Here is a 21,129-nt window from a genome sequence, read left to right on the forward strand (position 1 = left end):
AAAAGGTTTACAGTGCCAGGTTCCATCATGCTGCAAAAGTAGGACATGGTATCTTTAAGGCCTAGGGTGATGTATGTGCAGAAGGCACTAAACAAATATAAAAATCCTAATAGAGAGAAAATACCCAGAGGACTTCCATGCTCCAAGTGTTTTCTCACTCAGGAGACCCGGGCACCTCTGGGAGGGCACTCAGAGCAGTTAAGGCTCACATACAACAGGACAACAACGAAAAAAAATGAGAGCTGAATTTTGGAGAGAACTCTCCTATGGCCTTCGTGGATAAAATCGAGTTTGTTACTAGCTACAGCTGAGAGCCAGGCTCCCTCACCTTCAGCACGTGGTACCAGGCAGAAGCCCCCCCAGAGTCTATGTGGAAGTCAGTGTAGCTGTCTTTCACGCAGATCAGGCAGTACTTGGTCACTTTGGGTTTAGCCAGCAGAGCATCGTCAGGCCAGTAATTTTCCACCCAGGACAGCTTCTTAACGATATCAGGAGGCTCTACAAAGCTGGACATCCTTACAGACAGAGTGGAGAACAGACAGGCAGCTTTTAAAACAGAGCACCAGGACCCCGGTACAGCAAGAAGCAAGTGTGACAAATACTTGCATGGCAAACTGGAGCAGCTCCTCTTGTGGCAGTGGAACTGCTCTCCATTCAGAAAATTAGGGAAAACTGTTTACAGACAGAGATTTAAGGTTTTTTAAGTGTGATGACTTAACAACAATCCTTTGCCCTCTTTCAGCAGTATCATCTATGATCAAATATGTGCTGGTTGTAGTTTTCCAGCCCCTGCTATGCAGGCTCAGGGACCACACTGCTGCGATCACAGCAGATCAGAACAGAAAGTGAAATGTGTGCACTTGGACAGAAATCCCCTGGTAAACTGTAAAAATTAGCAAGTCAAGCTTCATATTAATACTCCAAATAACAACAACATTAATGCTTGTTGATAAATAACTCTTGATCTGATGCTGAAAAACAGCAATCTTCTTTAGATGGAGTAAATTATATTCAAAGCTCAGAAGAAGGAAAAAGTCTAATTTGGGTTGATAATGTGAATATATTTAAAATATAAGATATATAATACATATTTCTATAATTTATATGAATGAATCTATTTATGTACATTAAGAACATACTCTTACTGGATATGTATCTAAATTTATACAAAATATTATCTTCATTCACACTGAACATATGTTCCTATTTATTTATTTACATCATTCATATATTTTGTTTTTGTCAAATACATAACATATACTATAATCACAACTAAGACAATACAGTGGCACAACAACCAGATATTAAATGTTTCATCCTAGAATGTGCTAAATTTTTGATTCACATAGTCCAAAATTTGGGCTGATAGTGCAGGAAGTAAAGATTCAATGCTAGGCACTCTACAATACCACATCAGTAAGAGTATCTGCACTTCAAGCCAGTATTAAATGCTCCCACACGTCACTGTGCTCAGTGTCAAGCCCTAATGACAATAACTCCATCTCCATGGCAGGGAAGATGGAGCTGTGCATTCAATTAAACTGTCACTGTCTGTACTAGGAAATAAAATATTTGCTATTTATGTCTCGATTAGCGGAGTATGAACGACAGCTGCAGCAGTCCTTCAGGAAAAAAGACATCCCATTATTTGGGGATAATGGCAGAAAGCTGAAAAAATCTCTGCTGAGAATCTCGGTGGTCCCAAACCTGCAGTGAGCAGAGCTGCTCTCTGCAGTGATGAGGGTGAGCCACTAAATCCCAGCCACAGGGATCAGGGGAATGCCTGGGAAAATGAGCTTGTCATTATCCACCAGCCTTCCTTTTTCAGCCTTCGCGCTGAAGCAAAATGCTCCCCAAAACAACCATTCTTTGTTTTCTGCTGACATTCATTATCATCTGTGTAGTGTGTTTGTAAAAGGATCTTTTCCTTTTCCTGGTGCTTCCCTTCTGGAAGCAACAGCTACCCCAAAGGATCCAGGGCCTGTGAAAATAACCTGCACAGCTTTTGGTGTTCGGTATCTCAGAGCTGTCCCTGCCCGCTGCTGCAAGGAAAGCACGGCTCAGTTATGGCAGCACAGCTACAGAGAGCACCAGGCACTGCCCTCAGCATTGGCATCAGCTAATCCTGGAATCACAGGGTGGTTTGGGCTGGAAGGGACCTTAAAGACCATCTCATTCCCATCTAGTCCTGGGCAGGGACACCTCCCACTGTCCCAGGCTGCTCCAAGCCCCAGTGTCCAACCTGGCCTTGGGCACTGCCAGGGATCCAGGGGCAGCCACAGCTGCTCTGGGCACCCTGTGCCAGGGCCTGCCCACCCTCACAGGGAGCAATTTCTTCCCAATATCCCACCCCTCTGATCTGCACCATCACCTCCAGACTGCCACTGGGAAGTCAGCATCACCCTGACCCTGAGCTGCTGTCAGACAGATCACAGGTTACCTGGCAAAAGCACTGAAACCAGAACAAGAACACATGCTGTAGGATTACAGAATTATAACAAAATTCCAAAGTTATTCTGCTCAAAGGACACCCAGCAACATGTTACCCTACACCTAAAGTCAGAGCAACCAGAAGCTGCTAAACTTTCCCTAAGGAGGAAAAGCACTAGGGAAGGCAGAGGCCTAACTCAGACACTTATCCCACACACAATGTGAGATTCAGTAATTTTAAATTATAACTTCTACATAATTCTATGTGAGCAATATTAATATAATTCAAAAAAACCCATATGGGGTAGTATAGTATAGCATACAGCTATGTTATTATATAGAAATATGTTATATACAAAATAATAAATTAAATAAAAATTATAAATCAAAATAAAACCGCAGTAATTACTGTGCAGTAGGCTGGACCCTTACCTGGTGTCAGAGAACTCCAGGTTTGTGACATTTAAGACCCTTTTCCTGTTTGTGCTGTAGTAGTAATCCACAAATTCCTTGAGCTTCATCTTGCAATCTTTCTGCTTGGTGACATCAGTGACATCAACGCTGCGCTCCGGCCCTGCACACGAATTCAGCGGAGAGGACAGGTTGATGGACAGCCTGCCTTGCCCCCTTTTCTATGCTTGGGGGTGAGTTAACCTGTCCAGAAACACCTAAATCTTTTGATTTTCTGACTTTTTCAGCCCTTGGATCCTCCCTGTTGCTTATGTATGCAGCCACACAGACACACATGCACGAAAGACCTGCATATACATAAATACCCATCAAATGGTGCTTTTGTAGTCATGTCCCTGGGAAAACCATTCCTTGATACTACTTTGGCTGTAACTGCTTATGCAGAGCTGTGGAGAGCCGTGCAGGCTGGCTCAGCCTCACTGCCAAGCTGCCACACAAAACAAGAATGACTTAATTGCTAACTACAACCTCCCACTACATAAAACGCTGCACGGAGACCAGCACAGCTCATGGCACAGACAATATTTTAGAACGCATTTTACAGTTTTCCATGCAACTAATGATCTCTATAAAGCAGCTGAGCTCCAAGCACTGCAATGCCAGGTACCCACCAACGTAGTTCTCGACGTCGCTGACGTAGAAGGTGGGGGCAGGCACAGCCAGACCCAGCCCATCCTTCTTGGGGACCAGGATGGGCTCGGCAAAGCCCTTCTCTTCCAAATACTCTGCTGTCAGCTGGCTGCCTGGCACTTTCACCACTATGTCTTCAGCACTGCAAAAGCAAACACAGATTCAGTGGTGAGGAGCTCCACGCTGAGTTTGGAATGCTCTGTGTTTCACTGCTGAAAGGAAGACACCATGAAAAAGGAATTATAGGCAAATTAGGTACATAAGCCAAAACCGCATTTATTGCAAAGCACAAAGGGCACAAAAAAAATCATGCAATTGCTCGAGCCTCATGCTCCAACTACTGGGAAGTCCTAAAATAATGGCTTATAGCAAAAGATCATTCTCCTCAGCTGTAGGATCAGCCAAGCTACCAGTGATCAATGTTAAAGAATTAAGGTTAAATGTTTCACTCTAAAGAAGATAAGGTTAAAAACGTTACCCAGTCTCAAATAAATGGCCCTAGAAATGCTTTGCAAAACATTTTAAAGCAGTTGAATAATGTGCTCAGGAAGTATTCTGCAGATCATTTTGAAGTGGCAGGGACACCTTCCACTGTCCCAGGCTGCTCCAAGCCCTGTCCAGCCTGGCCTTGGACCCTGCCAGGGATCCAGGGGCAGCCACAGCTGCTCTGGGCACCCTGTGCCAGGGCCTGCCCACCCTCACAGAGAATAATCAATTTAACTGTTTTCACTGCTACTCTTGCTACTCCAGCATTATTTTGGTATTAAACATTTTAGAAAGAATGACATGAATAATATTTTTTGCCTTTTTGCTCCCATCAGTGTTCCTTTTGATCTGAGACCCTCCCAAGCACTCACTGGGGGTTGTTATTCCCTGCCTCGTGCCGGGAGTCACCAGTGATGCTCCTGGTCTGACCCCCCTGTCCCCTCCAGCAGCCCTTAGGTCTGAGTGATGGGGCCTGGCCTGTCCCATCTGCACATCCCATTCATTTGCTTTGGAGGAGAAAATTCCTCCACAAGACTTGGTGTCTGAGTCCTGAATCTTGCAGGCATTTTTGTGCTACAGACCCTCCTGTCTCAGGAGATTTCATCTGGCAGCAGGATTTTCTTATGCACACACTAATGAGTAACAAAGAGAAAAAATGGGGGGCTGTATTCTTTATAACAGTTTTGGAGTGACTCAGAGATACTGTATGTGTGACTGCAGTCTCAGAGGCCACCCGAGGTTACTGAAATCAATCTGCCTGGGCCATAAATCTTTCTTAAAATGAGCTGTGCAACCTGTCAGGTGCCCCTGCCCAGGGCAGGGGTGGCACTGGATGGGCTTTAAGGTCCCTTCCCACCAAAACTATTCTATGATTCCCTGATCCTTGCCTTCCCAAATCCCAGCATCTATGGCAATCCACAGGCACTGGGCTCAGCTGAGAGGAGATCTGAATACAGCTGCACAAATGTGAAAAACGGAAGAACCTGGGACATCTGCAACCAAACAGCACTGATTTAACCACCAATACTATGCAATGCTTCCAGCACAGCCCATTCCCAGCCTCAAGGACCCCAGCACTGCCCCTGTCCACACCAAACCCACCTGGGAAATGTCCGACTCCGCAGCTCCTTTATAAACACTTGGCTCCCGTTCTGCACAGGCTTCACCTCCGTTGTCTGGCCGGTATCATGCTTATGCCAATTCCTTTTCTTTTTCACTGAAAAAGAATGAATTGGACAGCTATGTTAAGATGAAGGTAATTATTAAGACATTGGCAGGAAGGATGAATCTTCATTTAATTTATCTCCCAAGCAGAGTGGAGGGAACCCCTGCCATGCTGCCCTGCAGATTTTAATATTGCTCTCAGTGCCCCATTAGACAATTGTGGTGCAGCTGAAGATCCATTACAGAGTGAGCAGTGAGCATTTTGGAGCAGAGGGCAGCAGTTGGGTAATTGCTGAGCTGCAGTGCCTGCAGCCTCACACAAGCACCGGCTCTGGACACTCTGGGCTCTCACACTGTCCCTCATCCTCACCAGGAAACTCCCTGGAAACCTCTTGGCACAACCTGCAGGACGGATCTGTGGGAGTGCATTCATCAGGAATTGCCTCAGAATAAAGCTCTGTCCAGTGGTGCTGCATTTGACACCAAGTTTGATGGGATTTTAGTGTGCCCTGCACAGAGAATGGACAGGGAAGGAAAAGGAGAAGGAGAAGGAGAAGGAGAAGGAGAAGGAGAAGGAGAAGGAGAAGGAAAAGGAATTAGTTGCTAGAAGTGCAGGGAAGGGAATTTATTATGGCTCAGAGCTGCAGCTGATTGAGGCCCCTTGACTGTGCTCCCAGTGAGGGATGGACACACAGGACAGTCCAGCAGGGATAAAGGGCCAGCAGGAATGAGCACACGTGAGCCAGTCAGGTTTCAGTGTGGTTTTTCCCTGCCTCTGACAGCCAGATAACACAGCAAGAAAAACTGGTCCTGCTTTTTCCCTGAGTCAGCACTATCCCTCTCGGCTGTTCCTGCTTCCACAGTGAGTGCAGAGGAACTCACGCTGGTAGGAAACTGGCTTTTTCCTCATTTGTGTCAGTTAAAGCCTCTGTTAATAGAATTTTCATATGTCACATACTTTCATTATCCACCCTTGTTTCACATCATGAAACTCAGTATTTCACCCCAAGTCCAGACCTCTTATCAAAACAGCGAGGGAAGGCAGCATACCCCTCACAGATGGCACCCACTCCTCGCTCTTTGCACACACACCGATCCATACACTTTTCCATTAGGAAAGGAATCTGCAGGCTAGAGATATAATACATGAGATTTGGAAAGAGCAAATTTTGCTTTCCCAACCACAGCCCTGGAATAACTTAAGGAAAGACATCTCCCAGTGAGTCCACCCCAGGTTTTGCACAAAGCATGTTTGGTTTATTAGTTCCATGCAGGCTCCAGCCTAGCTGGAGATATTCATTAAAGCTGCTAGTTCTTTATCTTAATGACTCTCAGGCTTAGTGTATTAATTCAATGCTCCTGGTAACAAAGGAAACAAGCCTGGCTTGAATGCCAAACCTTCCTCCTCTCCCTCCCTTCCCAACCTCCGCCTCCTCCGCCTCCTCCCCCCTCTCAGCCATCTGAATCCACACCACGAGTGTGCTGATTGCACTTGCACTCTGAGTGCAAGTCCCAGGGAAAGAGGTGTCACTTGCCACAGGAGAATTTAAGAGCTTAACCACATTCCTTTATTAACACTCCAGACAGCACAGAGCATAGGAAAATGAAGGCGACAGATCAGTGCTGAATTAACAAATCTACTGAAACTCTCCCAAAACCTCCAGGGAGCTCTTTGCCTCTGCACCAAGAGCTGGCAGGCGTCCCCCTTTCCCAGGAACCTTGCCATCCAGCTCTCCCCATCCAGCTCTGCCATCCAGCTCTGCCATCCAGCTCTGCCCATCCAGCTCTGCCATCCAGCTCTGCCATCCAGCTCTCCCAGCCAGCTCTGCCATCCAGCTCTGCCATCCAGCTCTCCCCATCCAGCTCTCCCCATCCAGCTCTGCCATCCAGCTCTGCCATCCAGCCCTCCTGCAGAGGCAGCCCCGATTCTCACCCCAGAGCATTCCCCAGGAGGAGCTGTCTCCTGGACACCAGCTGGAGTCCATTACCCTGCATCAAACACTTGACTCTTGGTCATTTCCAGCCACACTTTCTATATTTTATCTTTGCCATGAACACCACAGCAAGGACTAAAGGCTCATTCTCACAGCCAACAGATCCCAGCTTGGGCCAGAAAAGCTACTTTTTTGTAGTTTATCACAGATTTCTTTTTCTCCAGATCTAGCTGACCCAAATTTAACCTTGGAAGTCCAACATTGGAAAAAGGGAATAAATTTTTACAAAAGCTGTATGTCAAAATGAGTAATTCACATATATATATTATATTAATATATTAATATATGCAATTATATATAACACAATTACAATTAATATTAATTATATATTAATTCCTATTAATATATTAATATAATTACAATTTATATTACTATATTAATTATATATTAATATATATAGATACACATATATTATGTCAAACATATTTGGGTAGAAGGGATCATCAACTTGAATTCTCGGGAAGAAAGAAAGGGAGGTCAAGCATGGGATAGGGCTGCCCAGGGAGGGGTGGAGTCCCCATCCCTGGAAGTGCTCATGGAACTGCTGGACATGGCACTCAGTGCTCTGGTCTTAACAAGCTGGTGATCAGTCACAGATTGGACTAAGTGATCTTGGATTTTTTTCCAACCTAAATGACTGACTTTAAAGCCCATCTTGTTTCCCTAGAGCAGGGACAGCCAGGAGCACCCTGTGAGCTCTCTGCTGATCAACACCAATGTTTTAAGTACTTAAAGCCAAGCACAGCCTTTGGCTCACTTGCAGCTCTGTAACTCCACTGATTCCAAAGGATTTCTCCTGATTTTCACTGTGGCAAATGAGGCAGCAATCAAACCCAGCATTTCAGACTGTGTTATGAAAATGAGCCAAGCCTACCCAAATGAAGCCCTTACATTTTATTGAAATTATGTCACAAAATGTTGGATGAATATGGATGATTTTTCCCAAAGAGAAGTCCCTACACATTTCATTAAGCAGGAATGGCTTAAAATGCCATGTGACAGGAAGCAATCTTCTGAGAGCAGCCACTCACCACAGTGGTAATGTGGAAAAATGTAAGGAGAGGAAAATGATTTTTAAATTTGACATCTGGAAAACATATCTGGTAGAAGGCAAGCTCCAGAAATACATGTATATTTTTAAATCCAGACAAGTTGCATAACAGACAATTGGTGTCTGTGTTTCCCTTTGCTAATCTCACCATAATTAAATCCTACCAGTGAACTACTGGTGCTGGAACAACTCCTACTCCTTTATTACAGAGCTGATAGTGCTGGATAACGGGTCTGAACAGATTCTGGAGCAGTTAATAAGCAAAGGAAGCGATCTGCCAGCAGTGCCCAAGCCCTGCAGCAGGATATCCTCCATGCAAATTCCAGCAGATGGAATTCACCAGCCGAGCCACTCCCTCCTTCACTTCTTCCAGCTTTTAACTCCCCTGGCCTGGTGTACCCTGCAAGGATGGGCTAGAGTAGAACAGCCTCCTTTTTCCACAGAATCCACCACTCTACACATTAGCAGGGAAAATTACTATGCAGCTTGTGACCTTGTCACCAAAACTCAAGGTAAGGATAGCTATGATTTATATTTAAATAAAATTTTTGCACTTCACTTCTTTGATGATTGGTGTTGCATGTCATTAAACTGCCTATTCTGTATTCAAAGAGAGAAAAGGAAGTGCCCTGCCTGTCCTACAGAATGGATGTTGGCCTGTATTCCCACCATGCTGCATCCCCAGAGGAACAGGGTCAAGGGACACCTTCTGAGACCCCAGCTGCAGAGCTGCCCCAGATCTGTGCCGCAGCATCAGAAGGATGTGGGGCTGCTGGAGAGATCCAGAGGAGGCCCTGGAGCTGCTCCCAGGGCTGGAGCCCCTCTGCTCTGGATTCAGGCTGGGAGAGCTGGGGATGCTCACCTGGAGAGGAGAAGGCTCCAGAGAGAGCTCAGAGCCCCTGGCAGGGCCTGAAGGGGCTCCAGGAGAGCTGCAGAGGGACTGGGGACAAGGGACGGAGGGACAGGACACAGGGAATGGCTTCCCACTGCCAGAGGGCAGGGACGGATGGGAGTTTGGGAATTAGGAATTGTTCCCTGTGAGGGTGGGCAGGCCCTGGCACAGGGTGCCCAGAGCAGCTGTGGCTGCCCCTGGATCCCTGGAAGTGTCCAAGGTCAGGTTGGACAGGGCTTGGAGCAGCCTGGGACAGCGGAAGGTGTCCCTGCCATGGCAGGGGCTGGAACTTTCTGCTGGGCTGAATGCTCTGGGACACATCAGTGGATTTTTATTTGGATAAAAATAACTGGATAGACAGAAACCTTTTAAAAAGCATCAGAATGTTGTTGTCAATTCAACTCTCCTCATCATAACTGGTATATTAAACTTGCAATCTTTTTATCAAAACTGCCATGCCTTGAATTCCAGGATGACGCACCCCAGTTTTTATAGAACTGATATTCAATTCCTGATTACAGGCTTTTGCTCCTGACTGTGTTTTTTCCCTTGCCCTGAAAAGTAGGTGCCTTTCATAATTCATAATTTTTTTTTTAAAGTGAAAGAAATCAAAGTATCAGATCCATCTCAAAGTTATGCACTGACAGACTCAGAGGGTGGAGATCCTGTGCCGCTTCTTCCCTCCTGGGTTAGGAACAGTCTGGGAATGCCTGCAATCACCCCCCCTCCAATCCCAAATCATTAATTTCAAAATGATTTGTGGTTATTTGTGTAAGTAGGAAAACAAAACACTAGAAAGGCTGATCCTTTCAAACCACAACATTTTGTAGGGATATAATGATTTTGTTAAGTCTTTCAGAACCAGTCCCTCAGCGGGGATTTTGCCAGTTTCTCAGTTGGACCCTCTGGGAGACAGGAGCAGCTGCAGGTCATTCAGGTTTCCAGTTCACATTTGATTTTTAAAAAAACACAGTGGAAATACAATTCTATTTTTTGCCCACAAAACAAACACTCAGACTCCACCCCATTCCCACTAGAAAATTCTTAAACTTTAAAAATTAAGGCAATAATTGTTAAACAGAAATAATTGCTTGGGTTAAACATTCTGAATTTTAACACAACAGCAGTCACTTTCCAGTCATCCCTTATTTCACACTAAATAAAAGGTCATCAGGCTTCCCTCAGCTCCAGCAGATGAGCACGGTGCTCTTCCTCTGCAGGATGCCCTCAGGTTGCAGAGCAGCAGGATCCTCCCTGGCACTGTTGCTTATTTATAATAACTGGTTTTCAAGCAAAGCATTTAATCTTTCACAGGGATTGGTTTATTTTGTTCTTTTTTTCTGCATTGTATAATAGAAAGAATTTGTGAATTAATCTGACCAAAGCAAACACATCTCACGATTCCTTCCCAGACAAAACTCCCACTGAGATCAACTGTCACTTTTGCTCAGGAGAATCTTTTTCCTGTGAAAGAACTGCAAGAATTGGCACCCTCAGTGTATCCTCAATTTTGACTGACACTGAAATCACTGCAATTCTATATCCAAGCCAAGCACAACAAACTGCTTCTTACTCTTCTCATCTGCAGACAGAAAACTCCATGTAGGTTCCAAAACTCCCTCTATTAGCACTTAGCTGCCTCCATAGGGTTTTTCTAGCCCACATTACTGAGTATAGGCACAATTCAACCAAGGAAGGACACTCAGCTTTTTGTGGGGTTGAGGACTGAAGTTTTCCAGGTAAGTGCCTGCATGAGCTCACATACGTGCCTAAGGCTGCAGCAAAAGCTCCGTGATCCAAACATCTTTCTTCACCTTCTGGTTTGAATTCCAATATTTATGGCACATGATACTGAGGTGTGCCTTTTGTAATGACCAAAACAAAAAGCTCCTGTTGTTCAAACACCCTCCCCCTGCTTCGTGTCAGGGACTGGCTGCACAGGGGTACTTACAGGTTGACTTTCCGTGGGTTTTCTCACAATTTGGACAATGATAGATGTCAATATCTGGTGCCTCCTCTTCTTCCACACCAACACAGCTGGAACACAAGAAGGTAAATCTGACGTTAGCCCAACCATGCCCAAGCATACCATTAATGATGACGGCCCCATGCGCTTGCAGCTGCACTGAGCAGCAGCACCCTGCCCAAACCGGCTTTGGGGCCATGTGCGCTGGTTCAGACTGGCTTTTTGTCACCCACATTCCTGAGGGCTTGCTCCGAAAGCTGCCAGCCAGAAGCCCACCCAGCAGCCCATTGCAGAACTCCAAGAAAATGTGGCAGAGAGACCCACAGAATTTTGTTTTTTCCAAGGAGACTATTTTGCACCTACACAGAGTTCTCCCAGTACCATCCCACATAAACCCGATTAACAAAACACACCTTCGCAAAATATGTGTGGACAGCTGTGAAGTACCAGAGGGATCTTGGCAAGGGATACCATGTGCACAGCTTCCACAGGTCCCACCTCTGCTGCAGTGTAGGAAGATGAGGAGGTGAAGCAGACACCCAGCTCAGCGCTCCTGGCTGTGCCAGGATGCCACCGAGGTGGGTTTGGATGGGACACACCAGCAGCAACCCTGGGCACGCCCATGGACAATCCCGTGGGAGCACAGGCTGGGGGGCAGCCAAGTACACAGCTGAGCATTGAAGCACCCAAGACAAGAAGCTGCTGCACAGTCCAAGTGCCAAGCAGGCAGCCAAAGAACGCAGGTGCAGCGTGGCACTGCCCTGCCCACAGAGAAGGGCAAAGGGGACCCCGCTCCTGCCGCCTGTGTCAGGAGCAGCCCAGGCTGCAAGGAACTGCACAGGGAAAAGGGCTCAGCGGGGTGCTCTGGGATTCTCCCTGGTGCCTGGGCTCCATGGGAGCTTAGCTAGGCAAGATCACCCACCAGAGGCATCAGAGGCACCTTAAGCTGCAGCACAAGGAAGGCTGGATCGCACCGTGCCAGGAGCTCTCCTGGGCTTTCTCTACTTTATCTCCTGAAATGCCTCCCCAGTGCTCTGCAGGGAGCAGGGCACAGCTGCCAGTGCTCTGAATCAGCAGAGAGCACCTCTCAGTGCTCCTCAGCTTGCAGAGAACACCAACACTGCTTTTCTGCCAGGGAAGAGGTATGGGCAGGGGTCACACAGTGCTACCTCCATGCAAAAGGCCACATTCTGCATCCTGGCATTCCCCAGCAGGGCTGAGCACTGACAAGTGCAGGAGTTCAGAGTTTATGGCTCCTGTTTCTACCTGGAGGAAGCAGAGCAGAGGATGGCTGCTTCATCCCAAAGGCCAGGCAGCAGTGTGAGCCAGTTCCACCGAGCACTTCACAGAAACTCTCAGATCATTCTCGCTCTGTTCAAGCTCTGCAGGACACCAGTGTGTCCAAAAATCGGTTCAGCAACAGGAGAAATTCACACAGGGGGGACACACAGCAGCACCTGGTGCTGCTCCAGAAGCAGGAAGGCCATGATCTAGGCGCTGATAAAGGAGGATAACACACAATCCTGCGCCCACCCCTCCCACGAGAGCCCCGGGACACACTCCCTAAGGGCTCTGGGTGCCCTTGGCAGGGGATGCACGTGTCCAAGAACCCACAGAAGCACACCTGGGGCATGGAGCAGCTGTTAAAATGCACTGGGAGCCCCCACTGCCAGAGGTGGCTTTGAACCCCCTGCTGACCCCAAGGCCCACAGTGGTGCACATCACCACCACAAACCACAGGCATACCTGCTGCTGGAGAACAGCAGCAACACAACCGAGGCTGCAGCCATGATGAGAAAGGCCAAACTAGCTAAGATACAGCAACACATCCTTTTTATTACCATTGTAACTGTTGTGCCAAAATGAGATCCTGCCAGAAACCTCGGTAGGTATGGTGCCCCTGTTGCAACTGTTAATGTGGGAGCCAGCTCTCTTCAAAACAAAGAGCCCAGGGTGACAGGAGCTCTGTAACTAAAGCCAGAGACACTCTCATCTCTGCGAAGCCAGACTGGGAACAAAAATCATTATTTTGGAATTGTGTCAAAGCAACAGCAGATTTGGCTGATTTTTTTTCATTAAACAGTTACTTGAAAAAATACAAAATTGTCGTGTGTCCCTGGGAAGCCAGCACAGAAAACTGAAGTTTGCCGACAGGAAAAATCACCATCACAACTATCCAGTCATCAGAATCCTGTACATATATAGAGAAAAATATCAGATTGGTAGAAAATACCAGAAAAAAATAGTAGAAAAATACCAGATTAATCAGCAGAAAAATTAAACAAACCTTGGTAGATTAGAGCCAGTGTAAGAGAATGTAGAGGATTCCTCTACCCACAAAGCTGTGTCAGCTGCTTATGCCACAGGATTCAGCTGGCTAAGCTCAGTAAAGGTATGGATTAGGCTCTCTACAAGAGCTTGAAAACTCTATATTTAGCTAAAGTAAGGAGATGAGACCCTTGGCACGGGATGGGAGGAGGTCTGAGCAGCTGTGGCACAGGGCAATGGCTGCAGCACGGGGGGGGGCATTGTTCTGAGGGAGTCAAACATCTGAGGGAACAACACAGAGAAGTAAAAATAACTGACCTCAAACTCCAGCCGGCTCCTACAAGGCACAGTCAACTTTTCCAACAGTATGGCTTTGGAATAAAGTTTGGCCACTTACAGCTGCTCACAGGGATGCACCTGCTGTGCAGGGCATGGATGTGGGATGCTGGAGCAGCAGCCACCACCACCTCTCACAGCTCAAAAAAACCTTTCTCACCAAACACAGCAAAGATGGCCTAAGAGATTAATTGTCCTGCATCCAGGAATCTTATTGGAACAATTTCACCAACCTGATGGCTGATTTTTAAATGGTCGTTAAGTGATTTAACTCATGTTGAGGCAGCATAAAACTAATTTGATAATGAGATAAAAGGGAAATATTATTAAAAATGTATTTGAATTTCACCAAAACCGTTGTAGGGGAAAAAATAAAAATTACAAGTAAAGGCTTTGATATTGCAGCTGTTTAAGCTGATATCTCACCCACATTACATGGATTTAAAGGAGAATTAGCACATTAGAAGCTTTTGCAGTCAGAGGCTAGAAATTTCATTTTTATTAGAAACTCTGCCCTTTTCCACTTTAAAATGAAATTGCTTCTGTGTTTGCAGTGAAGAGATGTTCAAGTTTCAATAATCTGATAAAGCTAACAATGATTTTTCTGTTATGCAGGCAACACTAATAAAAGGTGAGTAAACTAAACTGGTTTTATAGCATGAAGGTTTCTGGCAACCTGGGGTTGTCATCTGCAGGGAGGTGACATTTTAAGTAGCTTCAGGAGAAAAATTAAACCACGTAGTATCTGTTCTATCAAAACCATGTCACCTCCATTATCAACCAAAAGACAATATAGAAAAATACGAAAAAATAAAATAAACAAGAAAAAGACTCTTAGATGGGGAAGAAAATCAAATCTAGGAAAACAGATATAGAGCCAAAGGAAAAAATAGGCTAACATCCCTTCCCTTCCCTTCCCTTCCCTTCCCTTCCCAGCACTGCTCCACCCCAGCTCATGAGGACAAATCACCAAAGCTCCACGGAGTGCAGAAGAACTCCCAGCATTTTGACAGGTCACAATTAGTGATCACCCTGAGCTCATCCCCATCCCTGAACAGCTGGTGCTCCTGCTGTGTCACCAGTCACATGCTCACAACAACGCTCTTCCTTAACAAGTGTAACTTCGCTTACTTCTGTAATTGCACAGAAGACAGACACCTGTCCAGTTCCAGGAGCCTCTACCACCTGGACAAAGCCATAGGTGCTGCAAAAAAGCAGCACTGCCCAGCAGTGGGGAGGCTCACACTTCATGTTTTGATGCCAGGCCAATGTTAAGTGTCCATCCCAGCATCCAGAAATGCAACGGCCAACACTGTGAGCACAAGAGAATTTAATGAAAGACAGAAAAGGGGAAAGAGGGAGGCCGTTTTGAGAGCAAGGAAATGTGCTGTTCCATGGGTTCATGTCTTCTGGGCTGTTTTCCTGGTGGCTTTACAGGGAGAACTCTAACCAGAGCTCTCTCCTGCGTGCTCTCCAGTGTCTCCAGAGCAAACAAACAGGCCTTTTCCTAAGCAGAAGGATTTGTCTCATCTAATCAGTCACATGTTCTCATGAAACAGAGATTTTGGAGAGCTGAAGCCTGCTGTCAGCTAGGGTTAAAGCAAAGCAGCGAGCTCAGGAGTCATCCAAGAGAACAGGGACACACGCTGGTGTCACTCCAGCAGGAGACCCAAGACCAAGGACAGCAGAAGGAACTCGTGTGCTGGTGTGGGCACAGGGGTGAGGGTGCCCTGCACGGATGTCTTTAATTAAGGCCTAAATGAGAGAGAACTCAAGCTGTACTGGACACACAGAATTCCACATCACCTCTCATTCGCTCACAGAAACACAAATGTGGAGAGAAAGGGATGGGGAAAGGGAAAAAGGAAAGGGAAAAGGGAAAAGGTCTCCTTGCAAACTGAATAGCATCTGCACAGTCCCTGCAAGGAGCCCAGCAGCTTCAGCAACACCTGAATGCAGGCACAGGGACAATCCTCACTGCTTATTAGATTGCTTGGACTGCTTTTCATCCCAGGAAATGAGCTCAGCTTTTTGACTCAGTTTCCCCCCTGCAGGCAGCAGCAGCACCAACACCTGCCCCAGGGCCTCAAGGTTGCTGATGCAGAATGGACAAACACTCATTCAGTGCCTTGAAAATGCCCAGCTCTGTGCAAGAGCTGGGCTGTGCTGCCCACACAGAGCTTTCAGAGACTTCATAAATCATGGAATATCCTCAGCTCAAAGGACCCATTAATTAGGGTTAATCATGTTCAAAGTTATATTTCGGATCTTGGTTTAATGCCTGCTGCCAATAAGTGGGAAACTGAAATCCAGAACTACTGGCAGGAGGGTTTTTTTCAGATTTTAAGTTAAAGACATCGCTCTAGTAGGATGAAAATTAATGTGAAAGTTAAATAAATAAAACCCAGTTTGCTATGTATTATTATCAGATTATCACAGCCTTCCTAAACAATTGCCATTTTGATATTTGTGGAGAGAAATTCATACAAGTGTGACCATGTTTTTCCTGTATTATTGAAAATCTTCTATGTCTGAATTTTCTCTAGCTCAATGATAGGATCATGGAGTCCAACCCCTGTCCCTGCCCAGACCCTCCAACAACCCCACCCTGGGCATCCCTGGCAGGGTGTCCAAAGGCTCCTGGAGCTCTGGCAGCCTCGGGGCCGTGCCCATTCCCTGGGGAGCCTGGGCAGTGCCAGCACCCTCTGGGGGAAGAGCCTTTCCCTGAGATACAACCTAAACCTGCCCTGACACAGCTCCAGCCGTGCCCTCAAATCAGCAGAGACTCCGAGCCTCCAAGTAAGGAGAGATTGTGAGGGAGGGTTGCAGGGTCCTCTGCAAGGCTGCAGCGCTCCAAAGGCTCTTAGGCTGGTACACAACTCTCACTGCCATCACTAGAATTCCACCAGTGAAACACTGTTCAGGGTGACTAAGGTTTCCAAGGAGCCAGTGGAACCATCCACCTCCTGTGTGTGCTGAAATCAGCTACAAAGACAGTCTGACAGTGCTCCTTCAAACCCAGCAGTTCTGAGACCAGCATGAGATGAAACGACAGCAGCAGAGGTGTGCATCCACCACAGCATTCCAGATCCACAGAGACAACTGTAATGTCTTCCTTCCATCCTTATTTCTGGGCCTTAGTGAACCACTCTGGTTATTTCTGGGGCTGATGAGAGGAGGTCTGGTCCTGAATCAGAAACTGAGACCAAAACAAAGCCAAGGTCCACTTGCAAGCCAGGGGCTCCTCCAGGGAAGCTGTGTCCCAGCTGGAGCAGGGCACTGTCCTTTCCAAAGGACATCTGCTGCAGGCCCCTGAGCCAGATACACGAAGGTATGGCTGGTGACTCTGTGCTTTGCCTTGCTATAAATAATATGGTTTCATTTCCTTCACAGAGCTTTTGATTTGTTTCCTTTGGGAGACTCACAGGTTATAATGGCATTAATTCCTATTTGCCAACCTTGTCCTTATAAATGAGGATCTTCATTAAATGAATGTTAAGCGATGAGCACTATAATTAGGACAGATTTAAAATGCAGTGTGCCTAAATCAGAGACTGCCTAAGATGTTATCTTTTTTATTAAGATGTAATTTGAAGGAGAATTACTGCTTAGTTTAGAATGAATTACATTTTCCAACAACCTCTTCTCACTGAGGGAATCTACAGAGCAAGGAAATACACCCTGCTTCAGAAGTGAAGCCCAGCTCTCCTGATCCCCACTGCTGGCAGGTGACTCTCTCATGAAACACACGTGGCTGAAAAGTGCTAGATGAGACTCTTTTCCCCCTAATTATGTTATATCAACTCAAAATTCTATTCAATCTTGCTGTCATATAGTTTTAAATAATTAAAGACTTAGAGACTGACCCCAACAATCAATCACACAATTCCAGCTGACTGCAATGCCTGTCACCTCGATGACCTCAGAGGCAACACCTTGAAGAGGTGAACCCCTTCACCACTGACTGGGGAGAATGTCTCATGCCATTTTTTGCACACTAACATATCTCTTGCCCTGTCCTCTGAGAGTGGCAGTGCCAGCCCCATCCTCTGCCACCTGAAAGACCTGAGCTGGGCACAGGACACCTGTGAACCCACTACTGTGCCAAGGTGCTGCTGCTGCTGCTGCTGCTGCTGCTGCTGCTGCTGCTGCTGCTGCTGCAAACTGGGCTCAGCCTGCTCAGGCTGCTCACCCTTGTGTGATTACAGCTGCCCTGATGTTTGTTCTCCTCCTTCTCAGCACTGGGTTTCCCATGAGCAGATGGGAAATAAGCCAAGAGGGAGGGAACCAGACAAAGAGAGTGGTAAAAAGCAGGAATAAAACAAAACTGAAGGAAAAAATTGCCAAGCCCAAATTAAAGGTCCCAAAATTCTTGACCCAAAAGGTCAATAAGTCCATTAAACAAACAGAACAAAAATATCTCTCCTCTCAAAATCATTCTGTTAGGTTTCATTTATTCCTTACATAACTCCACTGACAGAATTGGCACTGGTCCACAAAGGAATCTGGCCACATCCAAAACTTTTTCCAGGCTGGGTGGCCATACTGCAATTGCAGGGCACAAGAAGGACTCATCCCAGGCTGGGAGCAGGGGAGATGACAAAGCAGGCCCTCCACAGCACCCCAGTGCACCCCAGCCCGGCGCCGAGGCTGTGCGAGGGTGCCAGAGCTCCCACCTCCAGGGCTGAGCCAACAGGCTGCAGGTGTGAAAAGTGAGCTGGCCTGCACCTCTTGTCTCTGCTGCTCTCTTCCTCTCTGCCACTCCTTTCACCAGCCACCTTCTGTTCTCTGTGTATGGTTTCTACTTCATCTTCAACTGACGTGCAGGTGTCAGCCAGAACCACAGAGCCAGCAGAGCTGTGACACCCATCGTACTCGGCGTGACACCATCCACACAGCTCTGCTCTGCTGCCACACAGCTCCAAACAGACACACCTGAGCACACACACTGCACTCTACAGTACTCAGAAACAGAGCCAGCGAGCAGGCAGCACACATCCTGGCTCCCCTGCACAGCCACAGCCAGGTGCAGCGCAGGGCCCTTCCCCACAGCTCATGTCCCCAGGCTGTGGCACTCGGCCCTGTGACCAAGACAGCAGCCCCTCCACCCATGGCCCACACAGGACTCTTGGCCCAGAATGACAGAATCACAGAATCATTTACACTGGAAAAGCATCTGAAGGACAGGGAGGCCAACAGTCCCCCAGCATTGCCAATGCCACCACTAATTCATGTCCCCAGGTGCCCCAAACCCTTTCTGCTCCATGTGAAGGAAAGCAGCAGCTCCACGTCCTGATGGAGTCCATAGCACTGGGGGGTGCTGCCAGTTTGCTCCATGGACTAACCTGACACTCACCTTACAGGCTCCATGTCCTCAGACCTGTCATCCTCACAGGACACTCCTAACCAGAGCCTCTGTCACAGAACAGCCTCTCACATGGAGCTTCCCCACGGCTGAGATCTACAGACAGATCGGGGGGACAGCAAGGTTTTCCTGCTGAGGTCACCGAGAGCCCCACACAGCAAAGGGCACTTGCAAGAGGAGTGCTGCCCTGAGGCTCTGCCTAGGTGCAAACGCTGTGTCAGGTTGTGGCCATACACCCGAGAGTGGACTCATGCATAAAATTGCCCTTTACCCTTCCTCCCTCCGGCTCCCAGCTCATCCCAGTCTGCACAGGCAACTCTCCAGACCCCTAAAAACCTCCTCTTCTATCTCCAAGCATACAGCAAAATTTCTCTACAGAATTAGTGCTGGGTTGATCAAATAAATCCTTGTTTATCTGCTGCACATAATTGAGGGATGGAGTGATGGAGTGCATTCTCCCCCGTGCACTGAGACAAGCACAGCAGGAAACAAAAGATCCCAGGAATGGACTGATTTTCAAGAGCATTTTAGAAACCATAGGCTGTATTCTGCCTAGTGCAGAAGGGAGTAGGAAGGAGAATTGTCTCAAGGAAAATAATCCTTGAATTATTGTATGACTAACAAAATTCTGTGATATTAGTGTCTCAGCACTTCTTCCTCACACAATGTGTCACCTCAGCTGTTGACCAGTGCTCCATGAAGAGCTCCAGGAGGCAGCCCCTGGGAACAGCCCACTGTCAGACCAGCCTTGTATGAGCCCAGCACAAATTATCCTCCACAGAGAAGTGCTGGAATCCAGCCTTTGTGTGTTTTCACTCACAGGGCACCTTCTGCCCAAGCACAGGTCAAACTACTTTATAAAAATATCTACTATTAGCACGTGCCTTTTGTTCCTCAGCAAAAACCAACTGCCAACATTCCATTTCCACTCTGGAAAAAAAGAAATCAACCAAACAGAAATAAATGAAGTTTCTAGATCGCAGCAACCTGCACCTACTGCACAGCCCAAGTCTTTGCCAGCATCTCACTGTTATGTGGCCTAACTAGAACCTGTGCATGTCAGCAACAAGCTGGAATTCAGAACCCCCAAAATCAGCCAGGGCTTACTGCTCAGTTCCTTGAGACCCTACAGAATGAGGTCTCAGTTTCAAGGTTCAGTACAACACATCATGCATCCCAGATGGATGAGAAGGGTGGGCACTGCCAACTGCCTAACCAGGATGTATCCAAACCCCACAGACCAACAGAGCCAACTCCCACGGCAGACTTGTCTGAGTGAGCCCTGACAGCCACCAGCCCGGTGTGGCAGCAAGCAGCACTGCAAACGAGACTGGATTTAACCTCAGCCTTTCTCTGCTGGCCCAAGGATCCGAAGATTATAAGCATCTCTATCGGGAATAGCACCTGACAAGTGACCAGGCAGGTAGGGCACATTTCCAGGAGAGCCCCACAGCACAAGGAATCCCAAAAGCGGGGTCAAACCTAAGCCCTGAGGAGCAGCAGCCAGGATCAGCTGTGCTGCAATACAAACCTGTGTTTACCAAGCACTGCTCAGAAAAACATATCCTTTATGTTTCGCCCTCTGCAATTCTAGGAATTACCCTTAAAAATGAGCACACACACTCCAGGAAATCAGCCTGTAAACCCTTACAAACTGCCTGCAGCCTTGCCCTGACCCTGTCGTTCCGTTTCTCCCTCCAACAGGAACATTACTGCAAATAAATACCACTGCTGTAACACCAGCTGTGCAGGACCCACAACTCACCAAACTCCTGTAACAATGGCCTGTTACAAACTCACACCTGCAACCGACGGATCCCTCTGGAATTTCTGATTTTGTGACTTGTCCTTCAAAGGCCACAAGACTGAGTAACACCACTCCTTTGCGTTTCATGTTCCTCCTCACTCCTCCTGACTACACTGAGGATCCGCTCATCCTGCGTGTCACACCCACAGCCACACGCACGGCAGAGCAGGCTGGAGATGGGCAGTGCACGCGTGGGACTAAATGGCAGATAAATGCAAACAAACCAAACACCAGCAAAGCTCCAGACATCATTAACTTTGTACTGCAAC

The 21,129-nt window shown here is 47.1% G+C and overlaps 1 protein-coding gene across 2 annotated transcripts in view; it reads right to left on the reverse strand.

The window, feature by feature from the left end:
• PHF2 (PHD finger protein 2) overlaps window positions 1-21,129 on the reverse strand; it is a 51,240-nt gene that overhangs the window by 18,081 nt on the left and 12,030 nt on the right. For both annotated transcript variants that reach the window (XM_041467226.1, XM_041467225.1), the window contains exons 2-6: window positions 11,070-11,155; window positions 5,119-5,233; window positions 3,513-3,673; window positions 2,863-3,004; window positions 329-515 (exon numbers count right to left, since the gene is read on the reverse strand). In XM_041467226.1, coding sequence (XP_041323160.1) covers window positions 329-515; window positions 2,863-3,004; window positions 3,513-3,673; window positions 5,119-5,233; window positions 11,070-11,155 — 691 coding nt within the window. The remainder of the gene's footprint in view (window positions 1-328; window positions 516-2,862; window positions 3,005-3,512; window positions 3,674-5,118; window positions 5,234-11,069; window positions 11,156-21,129) is intronic.

This window comes from Pyrgilauda ruficollis, unplaced genomic scaffold (genome assembly GCF_017590135.1).
Source record: "Pyrgilauda ruficollis isolate IOZ18807 unplaced genomic scaffold, ASM1759013v1 scaffold203, whole genome shotgun sequence".
In the NCBI taxonomy this organism is placed as follows: domain Eukaryota; kingdom Metazoa; phylum Chordata; class Aves; order Passeriformes; family Passeridae; genus Pyrgilauda; species Pyrgilauda ruficollis.